Source organism: Patella vulgata, chromosome 5 (genome assembly GCF_932274485.2).
Source record: "Patella vulgata chromosome 5, xgPatVulg1.2, whole genome shotgun sequence".
NCBI lineage: Eukaryota > Metazoa > Mollusca > Gastropoda > Patellidae > Patella > Patella vulgata.
In genome coordinates, this window is record NC_065883.2 from 24,727,161 (window position 1) to 24,747,268 (window position 20,108).

At 33.1% G+C, this 20,108-nt stretch overlaps 1 protein-coding gene across 1 annotated transcript; it reads right to left on the minus strand.

Moving 5' to 3' along the window:
* Nucleotides 1–1,168: 1,168 nt before the first annotated feature.
* Nucleotides 1,169–16,053, minus strand: LOC126820858 (uncharacterized). Its single transcript, XM_050548979.2, has 17 exons — nt 15,733–16,053; nt 13,476–13,690; nt 13,217–13,287; nt 12,386–12,552; nt 11,367–11,473; nt 10,565–10,674; nt 9,904–10,006; nt 8,720–8,806; nt 8,139–8,229; nt 7,651–7,702; nt 7,432–7,541; nt 6,583–6,752; nt 6,315–6,424; nt 5,349–5,490; nt 4,656–4,739; nt 3,988–4,097; nt 1,169–3,287 (listed from the first exon to the last, which is right to left on the minus strand). Exons 1-17 carry the CDS (start codon nt 16,043–16,045, stop codon nt 3,239–3,241), a joined length of 2,091 nt encoding a protein of 696 aa, XP_050404936.1. The 5' UTR covers nt 16,046–16,053; the 3' UTR covers nt 1,169–3,238.
* Between the last annotated feature and the right edge of the window lie 4,055 nt (nt 16,054–20,108).

Below are 20,108 nucleotides of genomic sequence, written 5' to 3' on the forward strand. Positions count from 1 at the left end.
AACAGCCATAAAAAAGAAGTCTATATTTATTCTATTGTTTAGTTAACATAATGGGTCACCAATTCAGAAGGATAACTCTTTGTCAAAAGCGAGCGAAGTATATAGTAAAATATGAATGACAAGGAAAGATTATGGTATAGATATAATAATATATGATATATTATAACCATTCATCTGTATAATATTGATTGTGTTGTTAAGTTTATTTTTATATATCTTGGTCCATGTTTTTGACTGTATTATTCTCATTGATGAACAAAGCCGTTGGACTTTTACAACCGACATATCTTTCTTAATTTCAATTTAATTTTTTTATAACAATCTTTTCCATGGAAGGGTATCGCTGCCAATATTAAATGCTCTGCGACAATGTCGTTTCCATTTATTATATGTAAAAAGTAAAATGCACAAAGTCCTAATACCGATAATGATAAAGTCAAAATACCTCTAAGGCAAGAGTTAAATGTAAAACGTCAAATGTTAAGTGTTAAATGACAAATGTTTTGTGGGAAAATGCTTTTTTTGACGTTTCTCTCATTAAATTTTACATTTGCGCTCTGTCACATCCCATTTGTCCTAAACGCTCGCGTCTGTGATTAGCAGGAATTTATCATAAAGATAGATTGCCAGGCCACGAAACATACGCCATCAGCAGAAACATACGCCCACAGCAGCTAAGTCATTTGTGGAGTCAACAACGGTTCTAATTCTGCCCTATTCTAACATTTAGCATACAAAACATTTAATATCAATTGTCATAATCATTGGTAATCATTGAAAATTGATAGGTTTCTTCGTCTCATGACCTTAAACACTGTATTAATTATAAAGTCAATCAGATATTAACTTTAGCCTCTAAAAAGCCCTCAAGATTTTTAATAGTTATCAAAGGCCATAACTATGGCAGTAATTATAGGAAATCGTTGGAAATCAATAGGATTCTTCGTCTCATGACCTTAAACACTGTGGAATTCGTTGAAAAGCAATAGACTTCTTCGTTTCATGACCTTAAACACTGAGTATAAATTTAAAGTCAAGCAGATATTAACTTTAGCCCGTAAAGCGTCCACAAGCAACTGTGGACGTTGTACCGATGGAGGGACCGACAGACAGCCGGAGGCGATGACAATATATGACCGCATTTCAATGTGGGCTCATAGAAAGCCTGTTTTCTTAATTGAAAATCAAATTTTATTTCTTTTAAGAATTTATACAACAACAAGTATATAAAATTAAAGCTGACATTTTGGGTATAACAATACATAGTATTACAGGAGGGAATATGTATAATTATACTTTATGTTGTACAAGTGAAAATATTTATGTCAAAATATTAAACTTAAAACATGACAAACATCAATACAATATTTTGTGTTTTAAACTGTATATAATTTTAAAAGCCCTAAAAAGTAATTATTATTATTGTAATAGACAATGTAAATAAAAGTGGAACCCCATAGATATCTTATAATTACCAATTTTTTTAAAGAATCTTTTCTCCAGGTAACATAATTATTATTTTGAAGTAATATTCTGTGTTGTCGGTATGGTGTAGTTGTGTTTTGATTTGCTTCACAATCCAGGGCCATTTAATAAATTTTACAAGTTTTCTACCATCTACTTCACAAAAGGATATACAAATAAATTTAAAATTTAATAAATTTTGTAAGTTTTCTAACATATACTGCACAAAAGGACATACAAATAAATTTAAAAGAAAAGAAAGTTAAATATCTGCTGATTAACACTTCTGGCATAAAGTTTTATGATTTTATACATTATTTTGATATTTTATTTAGCGTGATGAATCACTCATATGTACATAAATCACAATAGGCTATATACAGAGAAAAAATATGCTCAGTACAAAAGGCATTGATATAATTTTTTTTAAAACCTTAGCTTCAAAAATTAACTTAGGGTTCAATTCAATTGAAAATTATATCTTGTACACAAGTGTGACAAATATAAGTATGATAAACAAAAGGCCATGGGTACACAAGAGTTTAAACATACATTATGCAAGAGCTAAATCTGCCTATTGCAGGTCTTTCTTTAGGCCTGAAATGTTATCTAAATTTTTAATTAGACATTAATTAACTTATCCAGATCATAATCAACTCCCGATCGCATCGCATCGCTAGCCTGCAATATTTACTGGATTAGAACCTGGTCTGCTGCGAGACTATGTTTTTTATCCAAGTGACAATGCGGATCGAGGCTAGGCCCAAAATTCAATCGCTAAATACTCGGTTCAGGGTGGATCAATTTGACTGAAATTTTCAGCAAATTCCATTTACATTACCTAGTTTTTAACTATTATAGTTAGAACTACCAACTCTTTATCTTATCTCCCATAATGTATCTTTAAACTAGAGTATTGAAGTGTTAAAAAAATAAAATTTGATTAGAAATGTGATCATATGGCCCTCAAGTTTAGTAATTTGTTTCTTGCAGATCAGAATTAATAATAGTATTAATTTTAGTATAAAAATTTCACTTGGTGTACACAAATTAATTCCTAATGATTAAAAGTACTGATTTTAGAAATATGAAATCACATATTGATACCTGAAGATCGAAAGTGCAAATTGTATATTATAACGTTAACAATATTACACTAATTAACAAATAAAGATCAAAATTACAAATTTTTGTAACCAGTTTACTAAGATCACAATAACCATCAAAATTACCAATTTTAATAAACAATTTATCTTCAGATTACACAAATATAACAGCTAAAATCAAAATTACTAATTTGTGTAATGAACTTCATTCAGATTACATAAACTAACATAGGATCAAAAGTGCTAAATTCTGTGAGATTATGCATTTAAAATGAAACTTAAATCACTAGTGATCTTAGTAGTTAACTTTACTCAGATTACCCAAATTAAGATCAAAAGTTGCATATACAGTTATCCACTTTATCCTATTAAAACACCTAAAGATAAGTGCAAATTTTAGTTATCAACTTTAGTCAGATTACACAAATGAACATCTAAAGATCAAAAATACTGAATGTAGTAATTATTTTAACTCAGATTATGCAAATCAACACCTAAAGATTGTAATTTTCATTCTCTTCAATTCTGTATATCATGGCATTAATAGCTTGGAGCATAAACATGTTTTTAAGTATATCTACTTTTGATTTAAGTATAACAGAGGTACATATAATTCAAACAATGAACACTGATATACCCTCACTACTTATCATTTTAACTTAAGTATTTTACATTGGTGCATGTGGTGGAAGACTTCTATCAAGTTGTTCCAGATATCTGAAATATACACCAAAACAGCACTCAAACACGTGTTTCTCTACCACATGTCACTCAAATCTACATGTGTTATCGCAAACTGCATGGAGGATCAAAGAGTTTGCCTAGGGGCAAGAATGATTTTTCTTCAGAATCTTTTATCCTCTTTTCGCTTGTCAGTGAAGAAAATATACACTGTATCCTATAATGCTATGTTGGTTAGGCCAGACCCAATTAGTTCTTTTGGGTCTTTATGAATAAAAATCATTTTGTTTAAACTCAAAAAGTATATACTTTCTGTTTTTAAACTATTTGTTTTTCCTTAAGAAACTGGAAGAACAATTTTATTAGATGTTCCCAAAGAACAAAAGTTTGGATTTGTATGGTCTTACTGCTCAGAAAAACAACAAATGATGTGCAAGTTCAGTACAATACTCTAAGGAATAAAGTGTAGCATGTTCAGGGGAATTTTAAACTAATGCATGCGTCTGTTTATACTACAAACTTGACAACACACGTCCTTAATCTGAATGAAACATACATTGTAATGGACATTTACAAAGACAAGACTAATAACAAAATACATAATTATGTAAACAGAGAGAGAAAAATGGGGTTTAACGTCCACCATCATCAAAGCATGAGGACACATCTGTATTTTAACTATGCTGAACATACTATTCAAATCTAATTATTGAGTATGCTGAATAGTTCTACTTACTTTCTATCATAAAGTTCCACTCTACCTCTGAATATCGATGGTCCAATAAAATTACTCAACTGATTCAAACATTCGTTAGCTGCATTAGCCGTTAAAATGTTATCAGATCTCTATAATATAAAAAGAATGACTATATTTAATAGAACTTCTATGTTGTTTCCATTGACATTAACAGTGCAATCAGCTAAACTTTGGGTTAATTCAACTTGATCTGATCAACTTTGTGGTCAACCGACTTGATATGATCAACTTTGTGTTCAACTGACTTCATCTGCTCAACTTTGTGTTCAACTGACTTCATCTGATCAACTTTGAGCTGAACTTATTTGATCTAATCAACTCTGTGTTCAACTTTCTTCATCAGATCAACTCTATGTTAAACTGACTTGATCTGATCAACTTTGTGTTAAACTGGCTTGATCTGATCAACTTTGTGTTAAACTGACTTCATCTGATCAATTTTGTGTTCAACTGACTTGATATGTCCAACTCTGTGTTCAATTGAATTGATCTCTGACCAACTCTGTGTTCAACTGAATTGATCTGATGATTTTTTCAGGACAAGAATGGTTTACAAAAATAACAAATAGTAAGACCAACAAAAGATTAAAAGTGTAACAAAAGATTATATAATTTTAATTAAATTAGTGGACTGCACATAAACTTACCAAGCTTTGAAACAAACTGTCCAAAAACATTTCTAAATACATCTTGAATGGCCTTTTACCCAATCCTTTGGCAATACATGGTAACTAAAACAGAAAGCAGACAATGGTCCTGAGAAAATATTTCAAAGCATATACTTTAAAACATGATTGCGATAAAATATATATATTAGCAGATATCTAAAAACAATTTATATCAGATACATATTAAGAAGTATAAGTTTTTTTCAACTGGAATTTGAAGCTTTAAAAGTCTTGTTCACTGCATTTACTTTAGCTAAAGTATCAACCTTAGGTGCAGAGTTTGAAAACCAGAGATCTCATTTCAGTCATATATGCCAGTCTTCACAGACTGGTAGTGTAATTCACTGGATGGAGAAGAACTTGGCTATCAGTCAATGTACATGATATAATATTAGATTTTTCAAAGAATTTGACCTTAAAACATGGTAAATATAGCTAAATTAATATTTCTTGTGCGTAGAAACACTCTGAGGTAAACAAAAAATACTTCAAAAATTAACCGACAGACAAAATTTGAATGTACTGATAATTGCTCTAAATTGAAATACTTTAATTCTACTTATAAAAGTATGACAATTATGGAGGGTTAAAAATTGAGAGCTTAAGACCGGTGTATAAGGACATAAGAGTGATTAGATACTACTAATATCATTAAAGAAAGGAAACTGTTACCTGTTTACAGAACGTTTCTAACAAAGAAACATGTTGTGTATAATCTTGATATGATACAGCTTTAGATAATGTAGGTAATAGCTGACACACTGATTTAGATAGAGAGGATATGGTAGATAACTCAGATAATAGATTTATACATCTAAAATTAAATAATTTAACACAGATATTGACAAATGTAATTGCAATCAATAGAGGGAGCACAGGGGTTTAATGTTGTCATGACAAAACAGGGTCATTTTAAAGTTACAATTTCATATTTTCTAAGAAAGCCAAAACATAATTATTTCTATGTCTTTTCCTCCATAGGTTGTCAACTCACTATTATACGATCAGAGGTTATCTTTCTCACCCTTAAAAATCTTCACACCGGAAATAATAACACAATTACCTCCCTTGTTTTCCTATTCCCCACCATGGATAGCTATCTTCAAACGTTTGAATTTGAAGTTGAAAATGATATCTTTGCCAATTTATTAACTGTCAATAGTGAATTATAGAATTAATAGAATTATTCTTCAACAAGGTAGGACTGTTTATAGATACCAACTATTTTAGGGCTTTATTTTAATACATTTTAAAAATATGACTTAAAAATATGAAATTGTAACTTTAAATCTATAGTGGTGTATTATTATTTTATTAAATCACCATAGCACTGTATAAAAGACCTCTGATCTAAAGTTTAATGTGATAGGCCATTTAGCCCTACTCACTAAAATTCCTAATTAGGTTGTGTATCTTGAGTCTTATAGACTGCAATTAGGTGAAGGCATTTTGATTACTTTCAGAATGTTTGCTTTGAAAGACTTCCGCACTGTAAAAGTCCATTGACATCTTTTAATAATGGATTATTGGAATTGCCATTTAAAACGATCATGTTCATGAAAGCAAATTGGCTGGTGTAGCATTGATTTAACTACGGGTTTTCTTGGATCTAAATTAAAGAAACAACATTTATCTTACCCATCTGCCAGTTCCCAGGGTTCTGATGGTTTACGAAATTTATGATCCATACAACCTCCACTTCTGTTACCCCGACCCATCTTTGGTGCCAAGGAACCACAAGAATACATCTAAAAATAAAAAACAGCTTATGAAATTTAGAACAATTACTGGAAATCATGCAAAAATTAAAAGTAGATCGTACGTCAATTTAACAAAGTAAGAACCTACATCAGTATCTAAGTCCTTATCATTATCAGTAATTCGTTTGAATTACATGTATATTTACCTGATTATCTGTATGTAAGTCCATATCATTATCACGTAATCGTTTAACTACACCATAGGTAGCTGGACCTTTATCCAGATCACCATATTTCTCTGTATTAGCTGGTTGTTTCTCTATACCTTCTAAACCTTCTTTAACCTTATTTAATATTATCTCACTACTCTCTTCACCTAATAAACATTATAGTTACAGAAAATAACCATAGGTCCACTCCATATTGTATTATATTTGTATGCATGTTGCCCTTAACAAACAACAAATAAGGTAATGCATTAAAAAGAGTAAGAGTCTAAGGTTGGAGGTCAACCCTTCATTCATTATGAAAAAATTACTGAGGAGTATTGAGATCAGATTCTACATGCTCCATAATTCATTCTACATACTCCATGATTGGCCAAATGTTTATTATTAAATAGATAACATAACGTCTTATTGCATACAAGTCAAATTTAAATATTTATTATTAAATATACCAACACAACCGTCTTATTACATACAACTCAAATTTTAATATTGAAATGTTTATTACTAAATAGATAACATAATCGTCTCATTGCATACAACTCAAATTTTAATATTTAAATTTTTATTATTAAATAGATAACCCAACCATCTTATTACATACAACTCAATATTGAAATGTTTATTATTAAATAGATAAAATAACCATCTTACTGCATACAAATCAAATTTTAATATCTCAATCGTTTTTTGGTGTTATAGGTATCATACCAGTATAATCTTGGACAAAAATAATCTGCAGAGTATAATGACCATTTAAAGAATATATAGAAAGTGAGCATGCTCTAGCATATTTATTGACATGCACTATTTAATATAAATACTTACCATAAGCTTTAACAACATTAGCTAATGCTATGGCAGCACCTTGTCTTACAGATGCTATATTATCTTGTAAATTATTAAAAAATAATGGATACAATTCTGGCATGCTGTCCCTAAAATTAATAAAGAAAAAAAACTAAGGAACTGTAAAAACAAAGACTAATGTCAATTCAAATTTCAACTAATATTCTAGAATTTGGGAAATAATCTTAAATGTCCTACCTTGATTCATCAGGAAAACATAAAACAAAGTTACCACAAGCTACACAAGCAGCTGAAAAAGAATAAAGATTTGGAACAAGTATTAATGCATAGACTTGACAAAGGCAGCAGAAAACATGCTATCATTGACTGACATTTCATCAAACACGTATTGATATGATCTGTCTACTCAAGCCAGTGAAAAGAGACTATTGGCCATGACTTACAATAGCAACAACCAAGGCTGGACTTATGGCCAAAAATCAACCATAGTATTATTTGGATAGGACCTGGGTGGGTCAACCCAAACAATGCACAAAAGGTAGAGAACCAAACTTCATACCCTTATATGATAACTTAAAACGAAACAAAGCATTAATAATGTATGTAATGGTTGTTTACTATCTAATCAAACAGAAATATAGTAAATGGTTCAGCTCTTGGTTGATTTCATACAGTATAGCTTGACTAATGTTACTTTAATAATTATCAAAAAATATACATCTTACCATCTCTAACAGGCCAACTATCATCATTGAAACATATTAATAAAGCTTCTAATAATTTACTGATATATGGACTAACAACTGCCTTATCAGCCTAAAATGACATAAAAAAAAACTTTATGTGATTTATATGCATCAAATCTGTTGTATGTAAGTTAACATTCATGGAGAAATATTTATTTTAGTCAGAGCATTGCATCAATATGAATGGGGTATGTATCTTGTCCTTTAGAGATTAAAATACAGTTATTTATTTTTACTATGGTTAAGTGCCCAACAACATTTTCACCTTATCTTCCTAGCCTAAATAAAATAATCTTGAATTTGCATCTTTCAGCTTCCCATAGCTTGTATATTTAATCACGGTATATCATTGCAGCTCTAATTAAATGGCATGTATTTGGTTCATTAGTAACTAACATTTTTGTAATAAATCTATGTTATATTAAACTCTGATCTCTGATGTAAATTTTAAATATATTTTCTGAAACAACTTCCGGCAAAAGCTTTCAAACATTATTGTCCAAAAAATGTGTGATCGGGATCAGCAACTTTAAGTTGACTGTTTTTTTTAAATAATTTACCTTTAAGCCCAATTCAGCAATACAAGCACAAGCTGCTTCTCTTACAGCATGATTATCAGCATCACTTTGTTCTATATAATAATTTACCTATAAATAAACACAATATCTATATAATAAACTCACCTGAATGACAGAACAGACACATGAAGTTTAACTTTCAACACATCACAAACTAGGTCATTTCAGAACTAACGTGGTACATATTTACTTCAATTATTCACTTGCACAGGGGATCTTGCGCAGTGGGTTGAAAGAAAACTAAATGACCGAGAGATTACATGTTACAGACAATGTTGTGTGATTCAGTGGACAACTCATGACAAAGGGAGACAACTTATATCAATATCACTGGGGATGCTCGATTTTCAGTCTGGAACGTTCTGAATTGACAGAATTGCAATTGTGTGTGATGCGGAATTCAGTCCTGTCACAGTTTTGTCAGTCCCAACAACTGATGTGGTGTGAGTAGAATCGTGACATAATTAAACACAGTGCATACATTCTAGCCCCAAATCACCATTTTTACTCAATTGTTACTATTTTTGGGTTTGACAGAATTCAATTCTGAAGTGATCAATCAAGCATCGCCATTGTTTTATGTGGAAGAGGTATAAGAATTGAAAATAAAAAGGTGCCTGAAGACTGAATAAAATGATATCAAAGTGGCTTAAAGGCTCAATACCACTCTTGTTGTAACTGAATAATATGTCCTAATCCTTATTCTGGTCAACAAATTGTACTATTTTACAATAATCCAATTAATTGATGATACAAATTTCATCTTAACACACCTAATTTAAAAAATTGGAAAAATTCAACTAAATGATTTGAAAAGTCTAACATAAAGCTTTTCAAATGTGACTTGGATTTAAAAATATTTTCGAATCCTATGGACAAGTAAAACAGGATTTAATGAATAATTTACACAACAGGTAGGATACTTAAACATCTAATACTTAGAATAAGGCTATTATTTATTTTCTGGAGCTGTCAAGCCAGCAAGAGTGATATTGTCTCTTTAATAATGTTCTACTTTTCTGCACTAAATGGATTTATTAAATTGGACATATGCCTACTCTTCTTCCAATTCTAACTGTTAATGTTTTTTTAAAGTGTACATTCATGGGACCTTGATTTTTTTGTCCAATACCAACAACAAGACAGAATGAATAACCTATACTTACAACAGATGGCATATGCCTCTCTACTAAATTTCTTCCTTCACCATGTGTTATCTGTTTCCATGTATCTTGAGAATATATACGCACACCTTCAGCTACATAATATCTAATCAAATAAATTATTGTTCTACAATTAATATTATGCTGTTATTCTTAAACAGGAAGAATATAATGTGTATGCTTAAAACCAATTAATAGGATTAACAGAACACAGGTTTTTATGGGAAACAATCACTGGTTTATTCTAAAAACACGAAGTATCGACAAGTATACTCTTATCGTTTTCAAGCACAATGACATTTAGTAAACTTGAGGTCCAAGATCACATAAATTACCAATTCAACTTTATTCTGGGATGATATTGTTATGTGACATCCTTGAATAACAGCTAAAATATGTATACTATATATTAAATAGACTACCGTTTATTGTAATAAAAATTAAATAAGATCAAATATTTCATAGTACTACTTCAAAAACCAGGGCCTTTGGTTGAATCCACTGCTCTTCATGTTCATTTCGACCCTTCCCTGATTAATTCTGTCCTTCATTGTTTAACTTGAATAAGGTGACATCTATAATACTTATATTAAACTAGAAATAATCCCAGAGTAACAAACTTGACATGTTTAATGTGACATCTAGAACTCTTATACATATATACCTGTTTAAACACATTCTAGGTAAAAGTATGGGATAGAATTTTTCTCTTCTTTCATCTGATGGTAAACTGGTTAAAAATCTTCTAGTTGCTACTGATCCTGCTAATCTGACCTGTAACAATATATATATATATCTATATTAATTGATTTATTGTATTAATATCATTTCTGGAGTACTTGATTAACATAATTTATCTTTATTAATATAATCATCAATTTCTAATAGCATCATTTGATATTTGCCATTCCTGATTGGGTATTTTTCGGACAACAACTTATTTGTATATCTTAATCCAGGCCATGATCAGCTGAAATTGATTTAGTTCAGAAAATGAAACCAAAATATAAATGGTAGACAAGCGTCTGGCTTGGATTTAATTGGATTGACAAAGCGGCCCATCAAAATAGTTTACCCAACACTTCGGAAAAATGAAATTGGAATCAGGAACATAATGTATTAATTTAACCATTGAAACTGGAACGAGTGTGCTTACTCTTTTATTACTGTAATAGTAAGTGCAGGGGGACAGCACCACACACAAACAAATATACAAGACAAATTTACGGACAAGGCACAATATACAGAAATCACAAACATCAAACATACATATCAGATACAGTGAATGGATCCAGGGGCTAAAACTCATTAACATGAAGATACATTTTGTATAAAAAATAAACGGCATGCTTTTGAATCAATTCAGTCATAAAAATCTCTTTCTTCACAGAACAAACTTTTTAAGCACCCAAGAGGCCCAGACAATTATAACGTCAGAGATATCAAATAGTAAATGAAACTCATACCTGACTCCAGTTATCAGACAGACCCCGTCCTAAATAATCAGCAAATTGTTCACCATGTTGATATATAGCATTACCCTCTAAATGTTGACCTCTTTCACTATCAGATACTAAATACAGAAACAAAATACAAATAATCAAGGCTTTTATACATAAAATATTTCTGAGTACCATACATTTCAGAAAACTTTAACAAACAGATCCAAGAATTTGGCTTCAGACTTTGGAATTGATTTTTTATTCCAAGAAAACCATTACTCTTGATATTATATATATAATGCTTATCAAGTTATTCCTCTGTAAAAATTAAAAGAGATTTGCTAGTGAATATGTTGAGCCATGCATCTAAATCTGATTTTAAGTCAAAATTTTGAAAATTAAGTTCCATGCAATTGGATTTGAGATTTTTGTACTAATGTCAACTGAACCCTGAAAATTACACAATTTTGTTACAGCCAGAATCATACACTAACAATTGCTATTAAAATAACATGGCATGAATAATGGTTATGAACAAAGCAAATACTTCAGATAACATTTGCAGATGTGGCATCTAAGATCTCCAAGCTTCAGAGCCACGCCTTTGATATTTGTTTTGAAAAAAAAAATTCTGTGATTAGAGTTTTCGGATTGACAGATTATCAGTCATAAAATAAAAATATCAATGACAATCGGCCCTAACAAGTTGTCAAAATCTAAAGTCTAAAGGCAAAATCTAGAACATCAAGTGAGAAATAGGGTTTAATGTCCTCTTGACACAAACTAAGTCATTTCGGGACTAACATATGGTTTAAAAAATTTTTATTTCAATAATTCACTGGCACATAGAGGTCTTTAGCAGCGGCAGCAAATCAGAGGACCCAGAGAAAACCTAAGGGGTTGTACAGGCAAGTCAACCCCACTCCTTGTCACGTACAAGTGGGGAATCAAAACCATGTCACTTGACTCATTGACAGACCTTATAATCTAACATGCATGCATTAAATCACTAGAAAATCTCAAGATATTTGAAATAGTGTTACCTGTATCATTAAATCCACAACCTACTAGAGATGAACACACATAATATCCAGTCTCTCGAACAAATCTATTAGTATGAGTTAAAGAACTGAATACAAGATCTAATAAATCCTGATCTACAAACTCATTAAAACCATAACCACACCCTTCTATTACATTCTGTAGACATCTGAAAAATATCACAATATATATTAAGATTTAAGCATTCAAGTTTGTAGGAGTAATTTGGTAAAATTGAGCAACATTATTATTTTTAATTACGTCAATTAATATTGACAGCTTGATTTTTTTCATCATCGTTTATGGAAACCATTGGACGGGAGTGTAGTTTATAATGTATTTTCAATATTTTTATTTCGATAAACATGTATGCCGAGCAAAAGTTGCAATCCCATAAATCAGGGTCCCACCTTGTCAATAGTTCAATATTAAAAAACATACGAGTAGTATAATTTTCAATTCGATATATCTTTGTAAATACTGAACAGAATTGAACCATTTTTGGACTGATATTCCTATTAGAGATTCAAATTTCATAATATTGTAGTTTGCAAGGGATTCTCTAGCACTAAAGTCACTCTCAGAGTCTTTAATAGACTTGCGATTCTCAGAGATTCTGATATTTATCTGTTTTTGTCACCGAACTCATTTAGTATCAGAAATTTATGAATATTATGAAACAATTCATAATAAAACAAAAAGTGCAAATATTTACAAGCACTCTTTGATACAGAGTATCGTTTAAAGGGGAATCCCCATACATGGATTCAATGATATATTGTGCCAGCACTAAATAAAGCTTACCACCTTTTTTAATTCATATTAATACTTACTTCATCCAGGTTTCAAGTGATTTCCATCCTGCTGTATCATGAAAGATCTGAGCTGCATCTGTAATGCTCTTCTGAAAAATTAAAGTTTTATGAAAACAAAATGCTTTGAGTTCAAATAAACAATTACGGACATCTAACAGTAAAGGTAAGTATATTCTCATACACCACAAGTCTATTTTTCATTTTGTGGAGTTATCTCCCTTTACCATTACAAACTACTTTAACTAATGTCAGAATTAGGTAAGGAACACTAACGTACCTGTTGCTTTGTCAACAAGTAATATTCAGAACTATTTTCAGAACTCTCTGCTGGTAAAAGATTTTCTGGTGCCAATTTATCAGCTAATTTATCAGTGGTTTCATCTGATAATGTTTGTCTTTCTAGGTTTGTTTTAATACCTTCTAGTATTTTAACCTTTGTATCTTTATAGACATTAGTACCAATCTTCTTACACAATGCACCAATTACCTCACCTGTAAACAAATCGGGACAAGTTTATAATATTAATTCATACAAAATGAATAAGCTTACTTGTGCAGTATTTTGGTTGACTGTAGTAATCCTGCTTTAAATAGAAGCTGAAACTACTATTTGGCACAAGTATGAAGAATCTAAATTGTTTTGCTCATACATGTACATGTGTTATTGCTATTGAAATTAATAATTACAAGACATACATGTACATATATATCATCTAGACATAAAAAATATATGCAGTATTTAAGCAAAATATAGGTTGTTTTGGGTTATTAAAGTCCTGGATGTCGATGAACAAGGTGTTCTTTTTATCTCTCGCCTCAATAGTCTAAATTGACTCCCCTCAAAGAATGTTCGATCCCTGCATTGGCCGAGAAAGTTCATCCAGATTTTCTGCCGTGGTTCCCCCTTGTCAGTGATGCAGGGTGGAGGGCCTGACAAGGACAGCTGTCTTGTCCTTCGTATGAGATGAAAAACCGAGGTCCTGTGTATACATTGGAATGCATGTAAAAGATCCCTTGGCAGTTGGAATTCGATATAAGAGTAGGCGATAGTGCCGCTGCCCGGGCAAAATTTCTCTCATAGCACACTGTATGGCGTATGCCCGTCTTCATTAGCCCAGCATAGCAGCAGAACAGTACTAGGATGTTAAACCCCATTTCATTTCATTTCATTTCCCCTCAAAGGAAATAATCAAGAAAAATTTACCGGTAATGAAAACAAGGCAAGCATTTTTCCATTGTGAAAATAAGCCATGTGGCAAATAAAGACATCTCGGCATGGATTGTGAATCTCAGGATTCGTGCGTTCTTAGACGCTTGATCCGTATGAATTCCAGGTAGAAATTGCAATAATAATTGGTTCGTACATTTGATGGTTTCGATTCACCTACCAGTTGTTAGTTAAAGGGGCATGGAAGATCAGAGAAAAAGCTGTCAGTTCTCACAATAATAGTTAAAAACTAAAAAATGTAAAGAGAATATGCTGAAAATTTCTGTCAAATTGCTCCACTCTGAACTGAGATATTAGCGATTTAACTAAGGTTAGGCCTTTAAAAGTCAGTACGATAAAAGACATAGTCTCGATCGACTGATGAACAACACTTTATACATCGAATAAACAAATAGTAATAAACAAGTATTCAGGAATATTACTGACTTGAATTTCAAACCGGTACATGAATTAAATATGGAAGTTGTTGAAGTCTAGTTACATGTATATTGAACTTAAATTGAGCTATAACTTGTACGCCTAAATACTCTATTTCCTACCCTATTTGATCCAATTATGGCCGGATAGTTTCAAAATATTTGGCTGGGGAGCTGACAAAATTTCTCTAAAATCCATAAGTCAAATATCACAAAATCGCTGTCCTTAAAATAGCACTTCCAAGTTGGCATACATGATCAGGACATGGAGTTATATCATAATAAGGAGAGTTATTGCTTTAATTCATAAAGCAGAGGCAGTGAGAGAAAAGAAAAACTCTTCCCAATCGAGGCAAAAATGAATTTAATTTCAGTTTAAATTGGAATCTCTTATTTTCAATGGGAGCCATATGACATATTATTATGTGTATATAGTAGTGTATGTGAAACAACAATCCCAATATTTTTTCAAGAAGAGTTTTACACAAATGTGCTACATGTAGAAGATAAAAATGCTGAATTGAGCATCCAAAACCAGATGCCGAAGTGTCGATGTATGCTGAACGCATGATTCGACTGCAACCGATCAATGGCTTTACTTTCAGCCAGTCCCTTTGTCGATGTACATGTACACCATGCTTCAGTTTACTTCATACTTGTAGTGTTGCCTTATGTGCATGTATTATAGTAATTTTTGCTTGCTTAGCTTGATTGTTTAACCTCTCTCACCCATTGTCGGTCTGGTGGTGAGAGTTTGACAGTTACAGTAGGCTATATGTTTTTACGTATATCTAATAATATTTACATTAAATACTTTATGTTGTAAAAGAGAAAATGAATCGTTTGTAGATCTATTTCGTACTTATTTATTAATAATCTAATGAACAAACCTGCTGCTATTCTTACTCTGAATTCCTCGTCTTCAAGAAGTAATACAGCTTTTTCTCGAATATCTTTTGAAAACGCATCGGAACCGTCATGTTTATAATTATTGTTTACCAAAATATATTTTGATCCCATCAATGCTCCATGTTTCGATTCCCATGGCGAGGATGGGTTTGTCAATATGTATAAGAGCTTTTCTTCAAATTCTTTAACTTCGCTCGCTTCTGCTTCACTCAGATATTTTTCTAATTCTACACAGCCCCTGTCACGTTCAATTTTAGCTGTGTTACAAAGCTGTTCGATTACCTTGTCAGCCATTTTCACCTTTGACATGGTACGTTCGTGCGTTTTCCCAAGGCCAAGGTCAAGTTTATGACTATCTTCAAGCGTTTTATTTGATCGCTTAAACATTATACCCGATACATTCTTGATCATAGATGCCTGTAACAATTTATTATTCTTAAGCATATAAGACCTTATTGTTAATCTGGATTGTTCATTCTCCACGTGTTATACATAACGCCGAAACGCATTATGGTGCACGATTCGTGTACCAATGGTCAAATGTTTATTTTGTTTTAGATATTGGATATCAGAAGCCCATCTTTTCCCTGTAAGATCACAACATCAATATTGATTTATATTGACAAATAACATGTGTTTTCAATGTCGAAGACTTTGGATGATATTGAGTTAGAGATGAAAAGTCTTAACTACTTTAGTAAAGGAAATCGAAATACCACCACTAGATGGTGTCCCGACTTGGATTCAATCATGGATAACAAAATCGCGGGGTCTTATTGCATTGAGAGCAATTCCACATAATGTGGAAATCATCATTCACAATATTGTAGTTTGCATGTGATTACTATTGCTAAAAATGGCGCATTGAGACTTTAATATAAGATCTAAAATACCAATTAAACAATTACTTGTGGTTCAAAGGCTTGGAGAAGTTAAGGTCTGATGCAGAAAAAACGATTATAAATGATGTATGCACATTAAGTAAATTCCCCGTCACACAACTGCGTATGTGCGAAACGTATGAATTGCGTATGAAAATTAATCAAATAATGTCCTATGATTAGGGTATTGGCTGTTTATGGCCAGCGTATGAACTGGGATTGTCCAGCGTACCGCTATCATGTGACAAAGTGTCAATAAACCAGTCAACTTATGATTTTACACCTAAGAATTGTAAGAAAGCGTTTTTAAACATTTTTGCGTTTACTTCGTAACATCTCAAAATATTCCAAATGGCCGACATTCGCCTAATCAATGTACAAGAAAATTCTAAAGGGCTGGTTGAAGATGCTATATATTATGAACATATATATAGGAATAATATGATATCGTGGTTTCCACTTGTCAGTGGTGCAGGACAGAGGGCCCGACAAGGAAAGCTATCTAGTCGTTCGGGTGGGACGAAAAACCATGTTCACGTACATGATCAATTTACAGCTGAAATCCGATATATCTCTGTGTATTGCTCATACAGACCGCAATTCTTATCAGATCGTCTCAAAACTTTGTATACTTATTCCTTATACCCCAAGGATGAGCCACGGTGACTAAGTGAGTAAGACGCTGACTCACTAGCCTGGGAGTTGCGGCTTCGCTCCCGGTGTTGGTCGAGAAAGTTCATCGGTATTTTCCGACGTAGTTTCAACTTGTCAGTTTTGCATGACCGAGGGCCTGAAAGGACAGCTGTCTAGTCGTTCGGATGAAACGCAAAACCGCGATCCCGTGTAGACACTGGCGTGTACGTAAAAGATTCCTTGGCAGCTGGAATTCGATATAAGAGTAGACCGTTCCGCCGCTACCCGGTCAAAATTCTCCTCATAGCTCACTGTATGGCGTATGCCTGTCTTCATTAGCCAAGTCGGAGCAGAACGTTAAACTTCATTTCATTTGGCTTTTGGTTTTTGCGCATGCCGACCCCAATGGCAAAGCTACGCTCGATTTTTGTGTTTATCGTATATAGGTCACACAATTAAATGAATTACCTTGGAACGTCACATATGTATTCCTAATAACCTAAGGGCAGCAACTTTAAAATGAGGGTAGAAGTCTCATATATATTAAAATTTTTGAAAAGATGGCGTGAAAGTGATGTCGTGCAGTTTTTTGAGGAGACGATGACTGAAGTAAATATAAATTTGAATGTGTACTGATACCTATACGATAAGAATGAGGGTGATACAATTTCCAAGAAAATGAAATGAAATTAGTTTTTTTTTAAATCTTACCTTTCTGCCGAATCGCATCACTTCCCATGAGGGTCCCAACGGAAAGTAGTACTTCTTCGCATCGACTGCTACCGTACATCTTATTACCGACTTTGATGTTGTCCCTAGTGATAAATCGTTGGCCACAGCCTAAAGCCTGTTATAAAAAAGTATTTTTTTTTAAAATAACGCATTTCGTTTCAGTTTTGGTTTAAGGAGCTAATAATTTCCAGTTGTGCTGGTTTATAGATTGATGGCAATCAAAATGAAACTGTTTCTTTAACAATTTCTGTTAATCGATCAATGATGATACACAGTTCATAGGAAAATTACGAGTATTGGAAGATAACAATAATATTACCACGATTTAGCCACTTGACAGCAACTGGTAACACTAGGTCTATGATTTATACAATGGGTACAAAAAGCGAAGTTATTTTTAACTGTATGTTTTGGGTTTTGGTCGGCACCAGCATGCAAGTGGAGGGAAATGTGTGTTTAAAACAAGAATTTTATCAGAATATGCGGACTGGAAAAAAGTTATCAGGAGAACAAATGGTGTTTTATCAAGCTGGAGGACTTCTAGATTGTTATCGTCAATGTGGATTTTATTCCTTATGTCAATCTTTGAATTATGATGTCGAAACTCAGCAATGTGAATTACTCACTTTGAATAACACCATTACTGAACCAGTGGTTAACAATATCATAATGGACGTTCCCAATCGTCATGGTCAGCTTTTTGGATCTTGTGAAAATCATGTTTGTCCCAATAACACAGTCTGTCATAATGAAGGTACACGCCATGCATGTGTTGTTGTTGGTTGTCATGGTAATCCGGATATACAGAATGTTAATATTACGTCATTTCAGGCCAAATACTTGTGGTTCTTTAACGAAACTGTTCTATATGCATGCGAGGCTGGCTACTGCCCATACCTTAATGCCACGTGCTATACAACTGGTACCTGGTCACCATTTGAATGTCTGCCGTTTACTGGATGTAAAATGAGAAGGGTTTGTGATGGTTATATTGGTGCCGAGGGTGAATACTGGATTTTCATTAAAAACATGAATTCATGGGTTAAAGCGTACTGTCCTTCCGGGAATAACAGAGAATATGTAACTTTACACGTCATTAATACGTTTTCTACTCCAGTATTTTTAAAGGGTCCAATAACGTGTGCCCAAGTACCTGCAGATTCCAAACTACGAAGTATAGGTTACACGGATTTCCAAAAAGTGCGTGTTTCGTTTTTTCAAAAGAAGATAAATGTGGATAGTTTCCGTTATTCCAATTCTACCTTTCTCAAACAAACCTTCGGAAGCGCTGGCGATTGTGTTGATAATGGTGTCAATGATGCAAACAGTGATTGTGGACTAATTGGATGATTTGTTATAAATACTAATGGTACAGGACTACGTGTAAAATCCTCGGTTACCTGGGAAACGTGGGGTGTTGGTGGGCGAGTGGGTAATATGACACGATCACAAGATGGACATCGTATTGAAGGTTATTGTGGGTCAGTCGTAGGATGCGGTGGTTGTCAACCTAGCGAACTATTAATAGAACCGGATCCCAACTACACACCACCACTTGATTCAGCAACTCTTATTAAGTGTAAAGTGAAGTGAAGTGAAATGGGGTTTAACGTCCTACTGTTCTGCTCCTATACTGGGCTAATGAAGACGGGCATACGCCATACAGTGTACTCTGAGGGAAATTTTGCCCGGGCAGCGGAACTATCGCCTATTCCAACTGCCAAGGGATCTTTTACGTGCATTCTAATGTATACACGGGACCTCGGTTTTTCGTCTCATCCGAAGGACTAGACACCTGTTCTTGTCAGGCCCTCCGTTCTGCACCACTGACAAGAGGAAACCACGTCGGAAAATCAGGATGAACTTTCTCGGCCAATGCAGGGATCGAACACCCGACCTCCAGGCTAGCGAGCCAGCGTCTTAACCACCTAGCCACCGTGGCCCCATCAAGTGTAAAGCACTTGCCACAAGTGATTCATTTGGAAGCAGGTACAAAGATTCAGACGGGATATGAAAATGATTTTACGTGAGGGACAGAGCAGGAATCCCACGTCATGCTGAAGTAAGGAAAACCTGCGAGAGGTTCACACCTTTGGTTTATAGAGGATTTA